General features: G+C 56.6%; 3 protein-coding genes across 6 annotated transcripts in view; 1 reads left to right on the top strand and 2 right to left on the bottom strand.

Moving 5' to 3' along the window:
- Nucleotide 1: 1 nt before the first annotated feature.
- On the top strand, nt 2-2,753 carry LOC133045898 (transmembrane reductase CYB561D2). The gene is made up of 4 exons (XM_061128514.1): nt 2-157; nt 583-731; nt 1,199-1,236; nt 1,923-2,753. The coding sequence occupies exons 2-4, from the start codon at nt 605-607 to the stop codon at nt 2,424-2,426; spliced, it is 669 nt and encodes a 222-aa protein (XP_060984497.1). The 5' UTR covers nt 2-157; nt 583-604; the 3' UTR covers nt 2,427-2,753.
- Nucleotides 2,754-3,571: 818 nt separating this feature from the next.
- On the bottom strand, nt 3,572-8,395 carry TMEM115 (transmembrane protein 115). The gene is made up of 2 exons (XM_061128511.1): nt 7,068-8,395; nt 3,572-4,362 (listed from the first exon to the last, which is right to left on the bottom strand). The coding sequence occupies exons 1-2, from the start codon at nt 7,916-7,918 to the stop codon at nt 4,158-4,160; spliced, it is 1,056 nt and encodes a 351-aa protein (XP_060984494.1). The 5' UTR covers nt 7,919-8,395; the 3' UTR covers nt 3,572-4,157.
- A 2,196-nt stretch (nt 8,396-10,591) lies between these two features.
- The window catches only part of CACNA2D2 (calcium voltage-gated channel auxiliary subunit alpha2delta 2), a 140,289-nt gene continuing 130,120 nt past the window's right edge, over nt 10,592-20,760 (bottom strand). The window contains exons 23-38 of one of the 4 annotated variants that reach the window (XM_061128509.1): nt 18,515-18,575; nt 16,117-16,214; nt 15,734-15,824; nt 15,570-15,632; nt 15,330-15,433; nt 14,803-14,901; nt 14,619-14,707; nt 14,384-14,434; nt 14,079-14,150; nt 13,827-13,979; nt 13,631-13,683; nt 13,457-13,512; nt 13,196-13,322; nt 12,992-13,101; nt 12,813-12,895; nt 10,592-12,668 (exon numbers count right to left, since the gene is read on the bottom strand). In XM_061128509.1, the coding sequence (XP_060984492.1) occupies nt 12,528-12,668; nt 12,813-12,895; nt 12,992-13,101; nt 13,196-13,322; nt 13,457-13,512; nt 13,631-13,683; nt 13,827-13,979; nt 14,079-14,150; nt 14,384-14,434; nt 14,619-14,707; nt 14,803-14,901; nt 15,330-15,433; nt 15,570-15,632; nt 15,734-15,824; nt 16,117-16,214; nt 18,515-18,575 (1,451 nt within the window). In that variant the 3' untranslated portion in view covers nt 10,592-12,527. Of the gene's footprint in view, nt 12,669-12,812; nt 12,903-12,991; nt 13,102-13,195; nt 13,323-13,456; nt 13,513-13,630; nt 13,684-13,826; nt 13,980-14,078; nt 14,151-14,383; nt 14,435-14,618; nt 14,708-14,802; nt 14,902-15,329; nt 15,434-15,569; nt 15,633-15,733; nt 15,825-16,116; nt 16,215-18,514; nt 18,576-20,760 lie in introns of all 4 variants that reach the window. The other 3 variants (XM_061128507.1, XM_061128510.1, XM_061128508.1) reach the window with 3 other exon arrangements.

Raw genomic sequence — 20,760 nt, 5'->3', positions numbered from 1 at the left:
GCAACTCAGCCGTGTGGCTGCTAACAGGCCCAGGAAGTCCCGGGTGGGGTAGGCGTCGCACCCGGAAGTTAAGCGGTGGAGCGGCAGGGCGCGCGGCTAGAGCCCGGAGAATCCCACTTGTTCGGGACCGAACCACCTCCTCGGGTCGGCGCTGCGGGTGAGGCAGGCGAATCCCTGGCGTGTAGAGGCAGCAAGCCAGCTGCACGTGGGAAGGGTGTGCGCAAAGCGATTCAGGCTGTAATTTCGACGCAACCGGGAACTACAGTTCCCGTAGTGCTTCACGGTCCTCCAGCAGGCGCTCCCGCCAGGCGACGGCGTGGTGCACTTTGGGACTTGTAGTCTATTAGACGGCCTTGCGTATCTTACCTGGAAGGTGGACGGACCAGTGATCAGTGCCAATTCAGATGCGGATACACGCTGACTGGCCACCAGCCCGCGACTATTCCTGGGCCCTGCCTTAATGCTGTCCCTTCCTACCTTAACTCTTTGGAAGAGTGGCATTCCTGTCCTGCCACCCTTGCTCCAGTGAGAAGAGTGGACAGCAGGCACCAGAGGCCCTTGCTCACTCTGCTATGCTTTCAGGCTACAGCCGGCCTGAGTGATCATGGCCCTTTCTGTGGAGACCGAGTCACACATATACCGAGCTCTGCGCACTGCCTCCGGGGCTGCTGCCCACCTTGTGGCCCTGGGCTTCACCATCTTTGTGGCTGTACTTGCCAGGCCTGGCTCCAGTAAGTAGAATGCATAGTTACTGACTTTTGGGAACTGTCACTTTTCCTGGGGAGCAGGGGCAATAGGAAGCCTTGGGTCTGACTCTTGGGAAAGGCCTGGCTGGCTGAGGGACATGCCATGCTGGAGGGATAAACAGGGTGGAGTAGATGAGAGTGAGGGCTCTGCCAGCTTGGCCAGGCCCCACAGAGTACCTGGCTTCTCTTGTCTGGGTGCCACACTTGGCTGCCTCTTGCAAAGTGCAGGGGGAAAGAAGGAGGGCTGCCAGAGGAATGGTGAAGGGTGGCCTCTGATCCAGGGAGGGTCCAGGAAGAGAGAATAGATACGGGGTCAGCTCGTTACAGCAAGACGGGGCTTGCATTTTGGCACCACCTCCTTGGGTGGTGGGCTACTCATTTTCCTCAGCCTGTGGGGATGGTGTGGCTGGGTTCTTGCTTGAGCCTCACGAGGCATCCTCTTCTCATTCCAGGTCTCTTCTCCTGGCACCCTGTGCTTATGTCTTTGGCTGTAAGTAGTGAACCTGGCCAGCTATTAGGAGTGGGAGGGAGTATGGCTCTGGGGGTGGTCTTAGTGGCCTCTAAATGTAAATGGACACTTAATATCAATTTGGAGGGGTGGGATGTGGGGTTGGAGAAACTGTAGGCTCCAACTCCTGCTGTAGTTTATATCTGAAGACTTGAACTAGGGTAATCAAGATGCAGGGCAAATGGGTTTGTCTAAGTACAGAACGATGCTTTAGCCACCTCCAGGCAGGAGGCTTAGAATATGCATTTGGGTGCACCTGTGCCTCCTGTCACCTTAACTTACAGTGGTGCACCTACTATTCCCTGAAACAGTGTACCCATGTGGACAACTCTTGCCAAGAAATTGTATCCAGGCCTGTCAGGGAAACAAAGCTTGTGAATCATTTATAACTGCCACATCTCAAGCCTTGTGTTTGCTGGGTAACATAGCAGAGATGACATTTCAGAGTAGCACTCAGGAAGAAGTGTGGAGAGGTACCTCTTGCTGGTCACGCAGAACACATGTTCTGTCCCAGGTGGTTTTCCACTCTTGCCCCACCAAATACTCTTGTCAGTGGGGGAGAGGATAAAGGGCAATCTGCTCACACTAGCTGGCAGCTTAGGTTCTATCTAAAACCCTTCCCTGCTGCCTGGCAGCACCCTCATTTAGTGTCCTCTCTGTCTCCGCAGTTCTCTTTCCTGATGACCGAGGCACTGCTGGTGTTCTCTCCTGAGAGTTCGTTGCTGCGCTCCCTTTCACGGAAGGGCCGAGCGCGTTGCCACTGGGTTCTGCAGCTGCTGGCCTTGCTGTGTGCATTGCTGGGCCTGGGCCTTGTCATCCTCCACAAGGAACAGCTTGGCAAGGCCCACCTGGCCACATGGCATGGGCGGGCAGGGCTGCTGGCTGTGCTGTGGGCAGGGCTGCAGTGCTCGGGTGGGGTGGGGCTGCTCTACCCCAAATTGCTGCCTCGATGGCCCCTGGCCAAGCTTAAGCTGTACCATGCCACTTCGGGGTTGGTGGGCTACCTTCTGGGGGGTGCCAGCCTCTTGTTGGGCATGTGCTCACTCTGGTTCACTGCCACAGTCACCGGTGGGGTCTGGTACCTGGCTGTGCTTTGCCCTGTCATTACCAGCTTGGTCATTATGAACCAGGTGAGCAACGCCTACCTGTACCGCAAGAGGATCCAGCCGTGAACTCTTCCCAGCCTTGGGAAAGCCTGGATTTGCCCCTCAGCGTGGGAGCCGGGTTTGAGACCACCTGGACTCTCTCAGCTCGCTCATGGGACACCTCAGGCACTGGGGCAGCCGGAGTCCTGTGTGTGACATTGTTACTTGCTCCTCATGCTGCAGTACCTCCCCTTTCCTTCTTTCTCTACCGTCCCAGAGGAGTTTATGGATCATGTGCCTGGATGAAGTTGGGGTTGCAAGACTGCGCCCCACCCCCAGCAACTCAACTTTTGCTGGTATGTCCAGAAATTACAGAAGAGAAGAAAGTAAAATAAAGTGAAAAAAAAAAAGACTGAAGGGACTTCCCCGATAGTCCAGTCGTTAAGACTCTGAGCTTCCAAAGCAGGGGGTACAGATTTGATCCCTGGTTGGGGAACTAAGATCCCACATACTGCGAGGTGCAGTCAAAAAGAAAAAAAAAGACTGAAAAGACTGGACGGGAGGAATAGCCCAGAGCTGGGGACAGTTCTTGCTCATGCCATCAGCAGGAACAAACGGGCAGCTCAGCAGGATGGGGACCTGTCTGTGGCTGCTCACCAAGGAGCTGAAGCTCTCCTGCGACATTAGCCCCTGGGACCTGGCTGCTGAGTGTCCCATGCCACCTGGGGCCCTAGCAGGTCCTCGGGCTGTAGCTGTGACTGGTGGGACTGTGTGTCCTTTCAGTTTTCCCAGGTGCCCACTGTGTTGGGAGTTTCGACTATGATGGTCAAATCTGGGCAATGACAGGATGGGAGCTGGGGATGGGCTGCCTCCATAGGTGCCAAACACTGAGCACTCTTGTCTTCAAAGTGAACCATGGGTAAGAACAACTCCTTATGACAGAGAGGCCCTTAGTCATCAGATCTTCAGGCAGGGCCTCCCTGACCAGGTAGTGCAGGGAGAGAAAGGGTCTGAGGTGACAGCTCTGGGAAGGCTGCTTGAGAGTGGACATGTGTGGTGAGGCAAGGGAGAGTGTGACGGGGGGGTGGGGAACAATGAGGGCAGTGGGCGTTTTATCCAGTGGGAACAGCCTTCGTGACCAAGCCCTGGAACCTGAGGTCCCTGTCTAATCCACAGCTGAGCGTGCTGAGGGGGCTGCACAAGGTGGTCTAACGGAGCCCAGGAGCCATACCTCAAAGAACTGCTTTATTGATACTGCGAGGCAGGGCTTGGCTGCCCACTCAAGTGGTCCTGTAGAAAATACCTGGGAGCTGTGACTGCTCTGGCCTGGAAGCAACCATGGCCACAGCAGAGGGAATCAGAAATCTTGACATGAGCGTAGTCTTTCTGGGGGCAGGCAGGGATGTGCAGCAGCCCTGCGCTGGGCTCCTGCATGGGCTGGACCCCCAGAATGTTTTTGGCAAATCCTTGCCTTGGCTCAGGGCTCTCAGCAACCAGTGTCAGGTGTGAGGGTTGGCCCAGGAGCCACGGCACCAGTGTCCGTGCAGCCACTTGCTTGAGGCTGCCTGCTGAGGTGCAGTCTTACCTCAGATGGCCTGGGCTGGCTATGCTTCAGAGGTCCCATGCCTGGCAGAGTGGTTGTCTGGAGCTGGAACCAGGTAGCAAGAGTCCTGGGTAGTGTTGGCGAGAAATAGCAGAAGGCTGTGGCAACCCGCAGCAGGCCTTCTCCCCTCTCAGAGCAGTCAGTGCCCTGGAGTAGCTGAGAGGGTGTCAAAGGGGGCTTGGGAGAGGAGGTGCTACACTCAAGGTGGTCTAGAGTTACAGCATCGGGGGAGCTGCCTCAAAGGTGATCAGGCTGGATTCTGGGACAGCCCCCTTCCCTGGGAGTGTGGGGGCCTTGTCTGACGGCACAGGGCTATCCATCTTGGCCCCAGCCTCCTCTTCATCGTCGTCCATGCTGGGCCAGACGGATTGGTCCTCCACTCGCTTCAACCGCTCGTTGAGGGCCTTCAGAGCCAGTTGCCTGGGGCCGGGGAAAGATGACAAGTCACTATGGGTCTGAACTCGGCTCACGCCCCGTATTCTCTCCCCCAGGAAACTGACTTGCCTTACTGCTCACATGCCTCTCAAAATCCTATGTGTTCTCCTTCCCCCTTGTAGGGCCCAGGGCTCCCCAGGGATCCGATTAGGGCTCTCTCTGCCATCTGAATGAGGACCCAAAGGCTGTAGAGCACTCCCTCCATAGCTTGGACACCTCCAGGCTGAGAACGCTGGGTACCTACCAGGCTGCCCCCAGGCCAGCCCCAGGCATGGTTCTGAAAATGGTGCCTAAGTTTAGGCAGAACTGTGACCCAGGGCAGATGGTGGAAGGGCCAAGTCCCTGGACGCATGAACTTCTGCTGGGCACCAGGATCACATTCAAGGCATAACTTCTCCCCATCTCCTTGTCAGGAGTGTTGTGAACCCCCTGGCAAGGGTCTGTGGGGAGGTTTGGAACTTAAGCCCTTGCCTTGGCTCTCAGCCTGGGAAAGCAGGGCCAACTTGGGTTAGCTCACCCCTCCTGACTCTTAACATTGGCCTTCCCAGAAGAACCCCCAACACCACCAAGACCTGGGTTAGAGCAGGAACACATAGTGTCCTAGCGGGAAGAGAGGAAGGAAAAAACAGCCCACGTGGGTAGGGCACAGGCCAGACCCCTGGAGACCCCACCCTGAAGGAAAGTGGGGAAGTTCGCTAGAAGAAGATATATACGAAGACCTGGGACCCTGCCCACCAGGAGGTGGACTGCTCATGCTGCCAGGTAATACTCCTCATAGTGGTCACTGTGGACCCCTGATGCCTCCAACTCTGCTACCAGCATGGGAGACCTGTATAGCCTTCCACGTTCCAGAAGAAAACCAAAATCTCCACCATGCCAGGGAACATGACAGGAGGTGCAACAAGAAGACAGGCACGTAAAGCCCCAGCACACTTCCACCCTGTCCTTCAGCCTGGCACCACGGCAAGTTGGCACAGACAGGACAGTCCTTCCCTCTGCTACCCAGACTCCCATTCTGGAGACTGCCTTGTCAATTCTGTTTAAAACCTGCCAAGGTAGAGAGATAGTGGCATGCTCACCACTCTGTCACAAGGGTCAAAGATGGGAAACCCTGCCTCCCATTATTGCTAGCTCTTTGGGGCAGGGAGTGTGGCATGAAGCAAGAGATCAAACTGCTTGGTAGAGTGATCCCTATCCCCAAGCAAGGTAACAACCACAAGGCTATGCCAGGAACCCACTTCCTGACACCCCCACCCCAACATGCCTCCAACTGTCCAGTTTCTTGGGGCTGTGAAGGTTTTTCGAATGTCCAGCCAACCCTAATAATCCAAGATTTCTCACTAGAGGAGGGGCCACCATTGTGGCCTGGGATCACCTGAACATCTCTGAGGACAGTTCAGTTTCCACTAGGCCCAGCCCTTCTGGCTGCATCTCCTCCACGAGTTAAGGTTAAAGTTTAATAAAGAACTCAGTCTCTACGATTGATTAGCCACGGAGACACAAACTGTAAGGCCCACAATTAAGCATGTCATGTGTACTAACTCTTGCCACCTTGGACCAAAGTAATCTGGCCTTCTCCAGTTGGAAACTCCTTCAGGAGAGGGGTGTGTCCCACACTCCAAAGCCCCAGTGGCGAGTAAGCACTGGAACAAGTCTAACTGAATTTGTAAAGTTGCCTGCTAAGAACTCATCTCATGGGTGCACAAAAGCAGAAGCCTTTGACAAATGCACAAAGTTGGGACAGAACCTGCTCTAGATTTCACAATTCAAGTAATTGCATTAAAAAAGCAAAAACCCAAACAATAAAAACAACAAAAACCACTCAAGAATAATGTTGGAAACAGAGCTGTGACCACTCTTGTGAGTCCATACACCTGGGAGAGACAGAAAGAGATGGATTAAAAAAGAGATCTGGCTTGCCCTGGCCAAGGTTCATTAAGTGAATAATTCAGCTGAGACTCCTGATGGTGCAGATGGCTTGGTTTACAGATAATGAAAAGGCTGTCTCCATTCCCTGGTGTGGTCAGCAGGCTCCCTCGGTGGGTCACGTGGCTGTCCCCTGGGTTTGGTAACACATGCCTGCCAGAGTCAGTGTATATGGGCCAGTGGTTGTCTAAGTCTAGTTATACCCCAGGCTTCCCTGTTAATAAATAAGCTGCAGAGAAGCACAACATCTGAATTAAGGCCCAGGAAGAGGGTGGAAGTCCAGCACTTGGAAACTGGGGTGGCCCCAACCACCTCATAAGGAGCCCAGGTCTCCTTCCCTGTCCCTCTCTCACAGGGGAAAAAAGACCAGCGGGTTGTTTCTGGCTCTCACGGGACCAGCGTCTAGAATGCCGAGATTCTGAGACAAGGCCAGGGTTATGTGTACCTGGCTCTCCACACTCTCCACTAGCCCTCACACAGTTCAAAAGGAAGCAGGGCGTTTCTTGAAACTTAAGCACCCTGAGTGGTCAGAAAGGCAACTTTTACTCCCTAATTTTGGAAAGCACCTTATGCAGCCCAGATACCGAAGTGTTGAGATCAAGGCCACAAATTGGATTTTCTCTTTCTGAATCTGCCCCCAACATCTTACTGTAATCTTACACACAGCTGCCAGCCTACATACAGCAAGCACCTCAAAAGATGTAATGTGACCTGATCTGTAAGATTCTCCTAGCTGAACAAGGTTTTGGAAGATTCCACAGTACCTTCTCCGCTCTGCGTCTTGAGGGTCTGTGCCTGGGAGGCTGATGGTAATGGAGGATGGGGCGCCCACATCATAGCGCTTCACTGTCTTCTGGCATATCTTTACTTTCACCAGGAGGCCATGCACCAGGTTCGCCAGCAGGCCCACCACAGGCTGCAGGATCTCGGGGAAGAAGGTGGCGAAAGCAAAGTGGTCGGCCATGTCCCCTCGGCCTCGGCTATGGCGCTGGTAGAAGCGAAGATACACCCAACTGGAGATCAGCCCAAAGCCATAGGAGGCCAGTGCCGGGCTCTGGAGCAGTGTGGCCAGCCGCAGCAGCAGCAGCAGCGCCAACAGCAGCATGGGCACCACACTGACACGCACCTGGGGCACTCGCAGGACCACACAGTCCCCCATGGTTTGCTTGAGCGCCACCAGGACACCACCTAGGAAGCCCAGGGCGCCGTGGATGCGGACAGTGAAAAGGTAAACCAAGTTGAAGGAAGCCATGTAGGTGAGGAGGTAGGCAAAGGCCCCCAGCAGCCCCACAGACACGTTCACCACTGAGAAGAAGATGAGCAGCTCCAAGGCCCCCCAGAGGGGCTCCAGCAAACGTCCAGCTACCACTACCGTGGCCAGGCTGATGGCCACATCCCACACATGCTGTTCCATCAACCCATGGGTAGCCAGGGTCCAGATCCAGAAGTTGGGCGGAAAGAGGTAGCCTGGGGTGACCGCCAGGCAGCCCGTGTCCACGGCGAAGGACAGCAGATACAGAAATAGTACGGCCGCGCACAGAGCCTTCACCACCACGCTGGCGCTGGACAGGATGGCCCCCAAGTGTTGGCGGGCGCCCGGTAGGGCGCGCTGCATCTTCCTGGAGGGCGTTGGCCTGAGGGAAGGGTTTAGTGGGCTAGGGGCCTCCCCGGGGCCTCTTTCCAGTCCGGCCCCGACGGGAGGCCCGGGCCCGACCTAGTCACTGGCCTATGGCCCCGGTGAAAGCTTCTACTTCCGGTCGGGTCGACTCCAGTCCCAAAGGGCAGAGCCGGGCCTGGTCGGTCGCGGGGCCGGGGCCTAGGCCCCTCAACGGGGATCTGAGGAAAGGCCCTGAGCAGCTTAGGGATCGCCTGCCCGCCCCCCCGCCCTGTGTGGTCACAGCGTCGACCGGGCTGGCGGTGATCTCAGGGCTCGATCTCCTCCATCCACTCTGGGGCCTTTTACGGTCCGCGCGGCACGGAGACTAATTCTGGGCCGGAGTCAAGTCTGGTCAGCTCCGCCTCGGCCTCGGTCTTGGTTTCGACAGTACCTCCTCCCTTCTCAGGCGCCGACAAACAGGGCGCTGCGCCTGCGCGCCCCGGGCGGCGGCAGGAAGCCCTCTGAGCGTCGGCCCTGCGGCTCCGCGGCATGCTGGGACATGAAGTCCTCGGCCAGACCGGGACCTGCGGCGATCTGGGCTCTGGGTAGAACAAGTCCCAGGAGGCTGTGCGCCGGGAGAGGCGGGTGTGCTTGGGAGTTGTAGTGCTCAGGACCGTTTCCGCCGGTTCTCCAGACGTGGGGGGGGGGGGGGGGGGGGGGAGGGTGAACGACCTCAGGAGAGAGGCGAGAACCAGCGGCTGCACAGCTGCACGCCACGCACTTTCTGAATTTCCCGGGAGGAGTGGCTCCATGTCTGCCCGTACGCCTGAGTGGGTTTGTCCTTGTGGGCAGGTGTGCGAGTAAGAATGTTGGATGGTCCAGCGGGCGCGAACTCCGGGAACTTCCACGGTCTGGTGTATGCCTGACTCAGGTTGGAATTCTTGCTCTGTCATTTGACGGATGTGTGGCATTGGCCAAATTCCCGAACCTTATTGAAACTCGGTTTCATGGACCGTTGAATGGAGATGATGACGGGACATCCGTGACGATCCAAGGGGACTGGGGTGTAAAATGCGGTCCACCCTGGGTGCGGTGTGAGTGTGTTGCCCAGGCTGCCCTTGTGTACAAGTGAGGTGGAGCCCATACTTGAACTCCGGTCTCCAGCCCCAAAAGGGGTGAGGCTGGACCTCTCTCAATGATTCTTCCTCACCACAGTCAATGGATGATCCTGATGGAGAGGTCTCTCCACAAACTTGGTTCAGGCTGGCCTTGGACCTCTGCCTCACTGCAGTGGTGGCTTCAGGCAGCCACCTGTGCAAAATTGAATTTTTTAAATGTGCATATAATTAAAATAATTATGTTAACAAAGTACATTTTATTTTTTATTTTATTTTTTTTTAACAAAGTACATTTTAAAAATGCAGAATCCCTTCCTTTCCGCCAGCAGTACAACTGCTGATGTGTGCATAGCCTTCCAGATCACAGGTGTTGCTATGCCTTAACTTTGGGGTCTGGGTTCCTGCTGGATGCCACACCGGGGTAGGGTTGCCAGATTTAGCAAATCAAAATACAGGCCAATGAGATTTGAATTTCAGATAAACAATTTTTTTCAGGATACATGTGACTCCAATTTTTATAGTTATGTCCCATGCAATGTTGGGAACATACTAAATATGTTATCTGAAATCCCAGTCAGATTGGATGTTTTGTATTTTACATGGCAGATCTAACTGAGGACCTCTGGGGCTGTTGCAGAGCGTGGGAGCTGTCTCAGGGACTGCTAGTCTTTGCTATGTGGCAAACCCTTGTGGAGGGTGAGGAAAGGTGTCCTCACTAACGCCCTCAAATGCCCTCTTTCATTTATTTAGCATCCGAGGTTCCTCAGCCACAGGTCACCTCATTTCGGAAACCTTTGGTGGTTTCTTGAATCTGGGAGAAAGGATTTCTCCTAAGTCTCAATTTGCTCACCAGAAGTATGGAGATAAACTGGTATCTAACTCTTAAGGTTGTAGTGAGGACTCAGCTGGGTGAGTGCAGAGTATGGAATGTGTACAGTGTCAGTGGGAAACCTCTGCCCTGGTGGTTGTCTTTGCCCTTGAACACAAAGGTCACACAATACAGTTCACTATTAAGAGTTAGGATTAGAATGAACAAGGGTGTAGGGCTTGCCAGAGGGAGGCCTGAGAGGGTTTGCTCAAAAGGATTCAGACTCGTGTTTCAGTGTGAGCAGCAGTGGCCACTGAGAGGCTCAGGCCTCCCCTGGGCTGGGAAGGAGCAGCCATCATGCTTGTGGGGGGCAGGCAGAACTTGGCCTCCTCCAGACGGCAAAAGTGGCCCTCCAGCACCAGGTCATGGACTTGGACCGGGTATTCACTCTTCAGTCCACCTGGAGGACCTGCTCACTAGGCTCTGGTCTGGTTCTACTGGCCAGAAGCTTGCATCTCATCTCCATCTTCTTTCTTCCATGGTCTTGGCCTTGAGCCTCTGGGAAACTTTTTTTTTAAAGACAGTTTTTCCTGAAGGCTTTTGAGACGATTATAGAAAAAAAAAGGATGTGAAGGATATGGCACTTAGGAGACCTGGGAAGCATCATGCCTTCCACCCACCAGAGACCTGGATTGGTATGGCTTCACTCTCAACTGAGTGGTAACTGGTCAGGGCCACCTATCTTCAAGCCACCCAATCCTCACTGCAGGCAGACACAGTGTATGGGAACCATTTGAAGTGAAAATATGAACATTATTTAATAACTGATCTTCTGTAATAAACCATTTGAAAATATTTTACAAGGAATCACACACACAGTATTTTACAAAGTTTCTTGACTTTTTTGTCGCTGTTGTTTTTCTGACTTGTCTGTACAAAATAGAACAACCAAAAAAAAGGGCAGATAAAAGGAAATGGCCCCCCAGTCCCCCACAGATCCCCCGAGCCCGAGGTGAGGGGACAGCCAGGTCAGGTGGGTGATGAGAAGGATCAGACCCAGCTGGGGGTTGGACAACTACCTGATGGGGATTGTTTTGTCTGCTTTTCTGTTTTTTAAACTTAAAATATATATTAATTTTTCTGTATATGTTTGATTCTTTTTTATTTTTATATTCTCCATTGAGCACCTGACTACACTACAGTTACACACACGCCCCCACAAGACATGGCTGGCATCTAGGCTGGGTGTACAGCATGGGTGCCCACCCTGGCACCAGCAGCAGGCATGGACCATACATACACACACTGAGAAAGCGACAAGCAACGTGACATTAATTAACGGAGCCATTAATTAATGCATCACCCTCCCCCCTCCTCCCAGTCCATCTGAGCCCCACAGCCACATCCCCCTGCCCTCAGTCCCCCAACGGCCCCCAGGCTGGGATGCCTTTGGGGGAAATGACCATAATGAACGGTGTGAAGAGATGTTCCCAGGCCCAGCCTCTGTGTGTGCACAGAGTGTGTATATGTGTGTGCATATGTGCAAGTGTGTGTTCAGGGAGGAGCAGTTTGGCCAGGGAGTGTGTGTGTGAGAGGGAAAGAGATAGGCCTGAGTGTGTAAGGGCCAGATTTCGGGTTGGATGATCCAGCTAGGAGTGATCAAGTCACCGCCACTAAGGCAAAGGGCGATGTCTGGTGAGAGTTCCTCTGCTGAGGGGTGCAGGCAGTGACATGTGGTCCCCCTGGGGGCCTGACACTAGTGAGAAATGGTTACAATGAGCACCTGGCAGGGTCACGGGCATTTAGGGGACACTGGCGGCAAAGTTGGGACAGAGGGATCTTCCCCCTTTGCCTCCGCATTTGGCACTGTTTGACATTCAGCTTTAGAGACAGAGGACCAGCTGGGCTACAGGTTAGATTAGAGGCTGACGGTGAGCAGGAGATGGAGCCTGCATGTGCCAACCCTCCCACCAACCCCTCACCCCGCGTAAGGCTTTGTGAGCCCCTACCCTCACCCCACTCCGTGGTGCGTGTCTGTGTGTGTGTGTGTGTCCTCCTGGGTATGTCTAACGTGAGTCCAGTCTCTGCCCTCAGGGCTCCAGTTGTGTATGGGGTTGTGTCTTAGCCAGTGTCACTGTCGCTGTCCTGCTACCTGCAGGGCTTGGGGAAGGAGAGGGGGAGGGGTGGCTGTAGGCCTGAGAGAGGCAGGAATCAATGGGGGCTCTCCTGCCGGGACTTAAGCTGGGACGCACAGGCCTCAAACTGCCCATCACCATTTCCTCTGTTATTCCCGGGGAATCCAGATTTAGTCCTGGGTGGGGCAGAAGGGCCAGGTTAGAGGAGTCCAGGTGGGGCAAGGCCTAGGTCTCCCACACAAAGGGAGCCTCAGGGCAGCGCGGGCAGTGGAGGCCTGGTTTGGCACCAGTACTGTGGCCTCCCTGGCCCAGCCCTCAGGAGTGGGTGAGTCCAGTGGGAATGAGGGGTCTGGGGACACTCTGACAGTCCAGCAGCGAGACGTGGCTTGGGGGCCAGAGGCCTGCAGCGTCCTCCTTCGGCACCCCCACCCCCACCCCAAGGCGCAGATTCTGGGGGCCAGGAGGGCGCAGTTCCTTCACTGAGGGAGGGGGCAAGGCTCTAAGGCGGGGAGTTGGGGGCAGGTGAGCAGGGAACGTTGGGTGAGGCCTGGTGGGGGGAGGGACACTCAGAGTCGGCGAGAGGGGTGGGCGTGGACTTGAGGCTGTGGCCGGGGAGGCAGGCCCAGGAGGAGCAGCAGCTGGAGGGACACCAGGACGCCCAACGACGGGGGGAAGGAGGCTCCGCGGCCGCAGTCTGAGGTGTCTTCCTGTTGGGAAAAGACAGGGAGCAGCCGGTCTGCCCGGGCGGGGATGGGCAGGGGGCGTGCAGGGCCGCACTAGCCCTGGGGAGAGTGGGAGCTGAGGGTCAAAGCCGCCCTCCCCCCCCCCCCCCCCCCCCCCCCGCTCCTTACCGTGGCGTTGTAGTCAAAGCAGATGTGTGGGCCTCTCCGGTATCGCGGTCTCTGCACCAGTTCACACTGCTCCGGGCCGTCCGCTGGGCATGGGTGGGGAGTCAAGGGAGGCGGTGGCACGGAGGGGGCGCGCGGGGGTGGGAGGGGGCGGGCGGCGGGGGGCGGCGCGGGCAGGATACAGTGTGTCTCCTTCTGCAGTAGCCGGCCGGCCTCACACTGGCTGCACAGCGGCTTCTCGGCCACCACGAAGAGAAGGTTGGTGTTGATCAGTCTCTGCGCGTGGAAGAGCCTGGAGGCAGCACAGAAGGGCGGGGGCGCTGAGGTTCGCCCCGCCCCTCGCCCCGCCCCTCGCCCCCTCCCCTCTGGCCACGCCTCGCGCGCACCTGGAGCAGTTTCCGCAGTCGATGATGGCGTTATAGGAGGCGTTCACCGAGCCGAAGTAGTACTGGGTCTGTTTCATGACGCAGCTGCTCTCGCGCACCTCGGGGTTCCCCTCGGCCTCCGCGGGGTCTGCGAGGGCCCAGTGCGCCTCAGCCCCACCCCTACACCCAGAGCCTGGCTCAGCCATAAGCCCTGCCCTCCCTTTGGAGTCGGTCTCAGACTGGGGAAGGGCTTTGAGGAGGGGCCTCCAAAGCCCAACCTACCTGCCTGGAACCAGCTGTGGTAGATGAGACCATAGAGAAGTTGCTGGAACAAAGACCTGCAGGGCATGGGTCACCGAGTGGGAGTGGTCAGCAGAGGCCTGACCCTGCCCCGTTGCTCTCCAGCCTTCCTGGCCAGGGAGCACCCTCCCTCTCCCATTTCCCCCGGGGACTCACCAGGCTGCAGCAGAGGTCCACCAGGCTAGGTTAAGGAAGTCTGCAATGGTGGGCTGCAGTGGGGAAGAGTGGTGTGGGCTCCCACTGCTGTCCGGGAACCCAGGTCACCCCCAGCTTGCTCATTAGAGGTGGGGGGTCCTCTGTGGGCAGGTCTCCCAGTCCCCCCATCTCCAGGCCAGGCATTGCTGAGGCTCACCACAAAGATGCCCCGGGGTGCAGCACCCAGGTTGCCCGGGGGTAAGGGGGCACAGGCTGCCTGATAGTCGTAGGACTCCTTGCGGGTGTAGAAGGAGTTATTGTAGAGTGCCAGCATCAGGTTGGCATCCACTTCACTGAAAAACCTGCCCACCTGGGGATGCCGGAGGGAGTGGGAGTCACAGGCCTGGCGGTGCCATACCCCCAGAAGTCTCAAACCCATACCTTCTTCCACCCTCTTCCTGACCCTCACCTGGTCCCACTGATGGTTCTGGTTTGACAGCACCAGGAATCCTCCATCATCAATGAGGACACAGAGCAGGTCCTGAGAGGGGAGGAAGGGGGAGGAAGATGGGGAGGGGCTCTGGCCCAGCCCTTCCTCCCCAGACCCTGGTAGTGCAGTGGTTCAGTGGAGGGGGCACCATTCCCCCCAGTTCTGGCAAAGCTGTGAAGTCAGGGTGGGATGTTGAAACCTGTTGGCCAAGGGATGGGCTAGGAGTTGCAGTTGGAACTAAGGTGTCCAGGAGTGGGGTAAACAAGGGTTCAGGGCACACGCACCTCATTGTTAACCTCGCAGTCCATCTCACAGTGGCTGTTGGGGCCGCACTGCTGGGCAGAGAGCAAGGACCGTAAGTGCCCACCAGTTTTTCCCCTCCCATCACCTTTTATATGTCGGGGTCTCCTGCCTCCCCATAAGCACCAGAGCCACTCTGACTGGGAGGACTGGTAGGGGTTCCTGGGGACTCCAGAATGGGTACTTCTGGTCTTACTGCCCTCATCCTTGAGCAAATACCTTCTGAGGCTGGTCCTGGTGGGTACGGTTGCTGGCTAGCACCTTGAACTTCTCAGCCCAGGCCTCTAGGTCCAGCTTAACGCCTACCACTATGGGGGAGAGCAAGGGGACCATCAATGCCCACCTGTCTGGGCATTGCACACTGCCCAGTGTCTCTTTCCCCATCTCTGCCCTGGGTATTCACCTGCTGGCCTCAGTGTACGTCCACCCAGGCTGAGCTCCACAGCTGTGCTGACAAGGATGCCCACCGTGTCATTCTCCAGCTCCAGAGGCCTTAACAGGGCTGGGGTGGGTGGGGTGGTGTGGTCAGGAGTAGGGGCTGGCAGCCACGCTGACCACTCTATGCTGGGCTCTGTGAGCCTAGGAGCGTGAGCCTGAGATGATCTCAGCCTAAGCACCCAGCACCCAGCACCCAGCAGAGTGTTTGGCACAGCCTGTGCTGTGCTGTGTTTAGTCGCTCAGTCGTGTCCGACTCTTTTCGATCCCATGGACTGCAGCCCGCCAGGCTCCTCTGTCCATGGGGATTCTCTGAGAATACTGGAGTGGGTAGCCATGCCCTCCGCCAGGTTGGCACAACCTAGCCTTCCCTTTTTACCTGCCCCAGTCTCAGCCGGCCAGCCTCGTATTTGAGAGGGACCTCACAGAGCAGAGCCTGGCCATGGCTGAGCAGACAGGGAAGCCTTAGCTTCCCGCCTGCTGCCATGCACTCACCATCCTGCTGGGGGGGCTTGAAGACATAGCCGTGGTTGTCCAGGCTGCGGCGGTAGAAGCTGGCATTGAAGGGCTCAGGGTTCTCTGTCCAGTCTTCAGCTGCCCTGGTCACACAAGACAGACAGAGATTGGTGGAAGCAGGGAGACTCATGGAGGCAGTGGTCTCAGCAGAGGCAAGGAGCCAGAGAGGCAGGGTCCCAGGCAGGGGCAGGATGTCAGGTAGCGGGGCGGGTCACTTACTTGTTGGGGAACACTCGAGTGATGCCACCATCGGTGGCGGCGAACACGGCCAGAAGGCTGTACCTGGGGGCAGCAGGGAGTTGAAGTCACCGCCCTGCCTTCTGCAGGGCAGGGCTCCTGGGCCCATCCCAGCCTCCTGCCCCCACAGGCTGGGTGGTGCCTACGTGTTGAGATCCTGGTCCCGCCACACGCGCTCCACCAGCTGCTGTGTGATGCCTGTGTCCAGGATCAGGTTGTGCAGGAGGAAGTTGTTGCCTGGAACAGGAGGGTTGGGTGGAGGAAGTATCTTTTTTTTTTAATTGAAGGATAATTGCTGTACAGAATTTTGTTGTTTTCTGCCAAATAGCAACATGAATCAGCCAATAGGGAGGGAGTATCTTCTTGTGGATCCCTGCCCACTCTCCCTGCTACCCCCAAAGCTCTAAGCCTTCCCAGGACCTGCCCTCGGCTTGGGCCTGTGTGTTTCCACACCTGCCCAGTTCCTCTGGGCTGCCCCATTTTGCTGCCTGGGTGCTGCCCAGTCCCGGCCGTCCCACCAGGCACTCACACTGTTTGGAGTCTGGAGTCACTTTCTCCATGAGCTCAATGAAGTTTTTCAGGAACTCGGTGTTGTTGTCTGAGGCATTCAGGTCCTTGCAATACTCTCTGGGGGTGGGGAGGGGCAAGAAGAGTGGACTTGGGGGGGCTGCAGAGGGCAACAGGGTTGAGGCTTCCCAATAGGCCTGCTTGGCCTTTTGCCGAGAAACCCAGGCCTCAGGGAGTGGCATGTGTATTCTGACGGGCAGCAGCCAACTATATATGCCTGGCAGGTTACCAGGTCTGAATGGGGAGGAGTTGACTCTCTTGGGTGGAAGAAGTGGAGAATGAGGGTCTGCACCCTCTACCCAAGCAGGTTCTCCTTTCTGGGTGTGGCCCTGCAGAGCCTCCCATCTCTCCAGTGTAGCTGGAACCACACGGTACACCTGGGAGGTCCCAGGAAATGCCCCACAAGGACCACAGTGGTGGAGTTCCAGCACTGGCTTAGTCAGTCTAAGACCTCGTCCTGCTGCCTGTTTGACTCTGTACCTTTGGGCAACTTGCTCAGGCTCCCTGAGTCTTAGTTTGTTTTCATAGTACTACAGAGGGGTTCAAGAAGTTGGTGGGAACACGTGGGTCCTTGGATTGGCTATTTCCTCTGCCCAGACTGCTCTTCCCCCAGAGGTGGACAGGCCAAGCCTCTCACCTTCTCAAGGCCCTACTGGGTTCAGACTCTGGGTCCAAAGAATGTGGGGGTTGTGGGGAGTGGGGAGATCTGCTTGGGGTTCTGCTTCCCAGGAAGTCTCAGTGAGTAGTCCTTCTACCCTGGTAGATGGAGCTATCTTTCCTGCCTAATTCCTCATCCACACCCCTGCCACCAGGAACCTCCCTTCTGGCCTGCATGGCAGCAACTTTGTGGGTTACTTTTTTTGGCTCTGCTGGGTCTTTGTTGCTGCGTGGGCATTTATGGAGTTGCGGTGCATGGGCTTCTCATTGCAGTGGTTTCTCTTGTTGCAGAGCAAGGGCTCTAGGCACATGAGCTCAGGAGTTGAGGCTCCCGAGCTCTAGAGCACAAGTCCAGTAGTCGTGGTGCATGGGCTTAGTTGCTTCGCGGCATGTGGAATCCTCCGGGACCAGTAATTGAACCTGTGTCTCCTGCACTGGCAGGTGGATTCTTAACCACTGGACCACCAGGGAAGTTCTGTGGGAATTTTTTAAATACTCTGCTTCCTGAGGCTGTGCAAGGGCACACAGCTTTGTGAGGGTACCTGGGGCTGGGTCCCAGTCCCCACTTACTCCCAGGGCCTTTGTACAGCACACAGCCTGCACTTGTGTGTGTGGAGGACACACCTGATACACTCAGAGTGACACCCACACAGCTGTACTTGGGATACAAGTCACCTGCAATTCCCGCCCCCACCCCCAGTATACATTTACACTCACCCAACACATATTTATTGAGCTCTCCTGTGCCAAAGATACAGATGACAAAAATAAACGTGGTCCCTGCCCTCAGAGCTTCCTCAGGGTCCTGTGGGCCACACAGGCCTTTTCACATTCCCACTGTCACCAGTGCACACAGCCACCCCGCATTTACACTCGGACTCTTACAAATGTACACAAGGACTCACAAATACAAACACACATCTACAGAGTCACAGCGAACGTGGTGGGTGCATGCACACACGTGCACACACATGGAGGTTAGGAGTGTCCAGAGCCCCCGTGTGGTGCCCGCGAGTGCCCATGGGTCTCTGTCAGTTGCACCCACCTGCCCTCATGCAAAGCCCAGGCCCCGGGGGGGGGGCTTCACCATCCAGGGGCCCAGTGGTCTGCTCAGATGTGGGCCAACAGGCAGAGGGTGTGCACATGAGGGTGCACGCCAGGGATGGTTCCAGGTCCAGGCCTGTGCTGGGCCCTGATCCTTTACTTCCCAGAGCAGCTCTTCACAGCCCCGTCCCTCCCCCCTGGTCCTCAGCGAGCCGACAGGGGCTCTGGCTGGCTCGGTCCCCACACCCACACGAACACGGACACAGGACAAGGACGGGTGCGGGGCGGGGTTGTGGGGGAGGGCACCACAAACCAGAGCAGCAGCTGCCCGGGGAGGGGCGTGCTGCGTACAGCCGGCTCAGGGAGGGAAGGGCTCTTTCCTGGGGGCCTGGGGGCGACAGGGAAGGTCGGCGGAGAGTCCAGAGCCCTCCCGCCCGAGGCCTGCTGGGAGCCGAAGCTGTGGGCAGCTGGCCAGTGCTGCCTGGTGCGGCGACATGGCCCGGGTATGCACACGGCCGCACATACGGGGCTATGCGTGGCGCGGGGACACTGCACAGGACACAGACACACACACAGCTCCAGGCAGCAGTGCGGGAGGCAGGGCCAGGGAGGTCGGGTTCGGGGGCGGGGACACCTCAGCAAGGCCACACGCAAGCTACCTGGGAGCAATGAAAACATGTCCTTCAGACTCAAAGCTGCTGGGGAGCAGGAACTCAAAATCTGCAACAGAAACGGGGGGTTATCCGGCGGGGGCTGGGGAGGTGGGAGGCCAGGGGTTCAGAGCTGATGGGGCTGGAGGGAAAGGGAAGAGGGCGGCTGGAGGGAGGGAGACACCAGCAAAGAGGAAACCCGCCACTTCCATGTTCAAGTTCGAGCCAGAGAGAGGCGGGCGGGGAGGGGTGGAGGGCCTGTGGAGACTACAGCATCGCAGGAGGAGGGCAGTTATAGCCAATATGTTGCCCAGGCCTGGTCCTCTGTCGGCAGTGAGTCCCTTGGCGTGGCTGTATATGCTTCCATACGGCTGTATAGCACATATACACGGACACACACACACACATATATATACACACACTGCTATATATATGCATGGTCTGGGGGAGGCGCCGGTCTCACTCTGATCACATCCATAATGGGAAAAAACCGCATGCTGAGCTTCCTTCGCCTCCAAAGAGACTTTGAGGAAGGGGAATTGGCTTTTGGCTGCGGATTTTTCTCTCTCTTTGCTGTAGCTGTTTGCATTTTGGTAGGTCTCGCTTTTGTTCTGTGTCAGGCATCAACATGGCCAAACTGAGGGGGTCTCTCACGGGCACAGACAGTCCAACCAGAGACGGTGTGGGCAGCTGGGGGTGGGCTGCAGTGCATTGTGGGGGGTCCAGCGGTCTTCCCTGGGTTAGGAGGTTGGGTGAAGGGAGATCCTGGAATGTTCTCACTTTGTGGGAGGACGACTGGGAGCTGGGAGGGCGCAGAAGTACTTCTTGAACCTGAACACCTACTTTCTTGGGCTGGGAGCCTGAGGGCAGGTGGGGAACAAGGGCTGGGTCTGGTCTCTCCTTCCGAGGACCTGTCTGGGCTCAGTGCAGCAAGGGAGGAGCTGGGGACTCTAGGGAATGCATGGGATGCTGTTGAGGGACCCACCCATTGGGCCTGTACATGTATGAGAGTGAGCACTTACGGATGAGTGTGTATGTGCATGTGAGAGCAGGTGTGTGACTGTGTGTGTTTGCGTGAGTGTGTAAGCATATGTATATGTGTGCAAGGGTCCCTGTGTGGGTCTGTGAGTGAATCTAGGGATGTGGCTACTAGGGTTCCTCTGGGGTTTCTCCCTACCCAGCGGGACTCCCTACCCAGTAGACCTCACTGGTCTGTGTCTGGGAGGTAGCCCTCTGCTCTGACATGCTGGGCAATGCACCCCCACATCCTTACATCCAGATTCTCATCTCTCCATTACCCCAGGACTTTATTTTTGTAGAAGTGGGGTTTTTCCTGATCCAAAATACTCCCACAGTGCACTGCAAGATTCTGGACTGGGGGTGTCTGAAGGTGCTGGGCAGTCACTGGTTGGACTGTTGCTTTCTGATAGGACTGTGAGGCAGGGTTTGGACACAAGCCGACAGGGAAGGGTGGGGGTGGGGAGAGGAGAAGGAGAAAGAAAAAGAGGTAGGGGAGCAGGAAGGGAGACTATGCTATGGTTGTCATTGTTATCAGGGCCCTGCATTGCTGGGGTCCCTGGCAGGGGTATGGGAGGGCAGAAAAGACAACTCAAGCGAGTGGGAGCAGGGCACGTCCTCCACCTCCACCCGGACCAGTGGGGGCAGCGGAATCCCCTTTGCTGGACTAGGCTGGACAGGGCCACTAGGGCTTCTTGGGGAGGCCTTATTTCCCCTTGGTGACTGGGGACAGTATATCTCCCCGTGGCTCTCCAGGCCCCATGCCTAGGTGTGAGGGCCTCTCCATGAGCCAGAGGCAGAGACCCTTGTGTGCTGACCTATCTCAGTACTCGTGTTCTTTGCTGGGGCCTGTGAATTCTCTACCTTTTCCCTGAACTCTCTGGCTTAAGTACCTCTGGATGCTAGAAGCTTTTTCTTCACCCCCAAACTGATTCCTTCTAAGTTCCTCTGCTGGCTCTTGGGGGTCCCTTCTGTTCCCAGCCAGACCTGGGACTCCAAGTCAGCCTGTATTTCCCAGGGGAACACCTTCCCCATACCTGACCTCTCTCGCCAGGAACAGCCAACACCCCAGGGCAGGGCTGGGCCGTAGGCCTCTCAGCAAAGTCACCAGGCACATGGGCTTCAGCACCTCGGCCAGCGCCCAGACTGCCTTTGTCTCCTGGTGGCCTGGCTGTTGCCCTAGCCCGAGCCTCTGTCCCAGGGTCAGGGTGTGGGGCTTCCGAAGCCTTTTGTCTCCC

This window comes from Dama dama, chromosome 24 (assembly GCF_033118175.1).
Source record: "Dama dama isolate Ldn47 chromosome 24, ASM3311817v1, whole genome shotgun sequence".
Taxonomy (NCBI): domain Eukaryota; kingdom Metazoa; phylum Chordata; class Mammalia; order Artiodactyla; family Cervidae; genus Dama; species Dama dama.
Note: the sequence above shows the minus strand (reverse complement) of the source record. Positions and strands in the feature narration are given on the sequence as shown.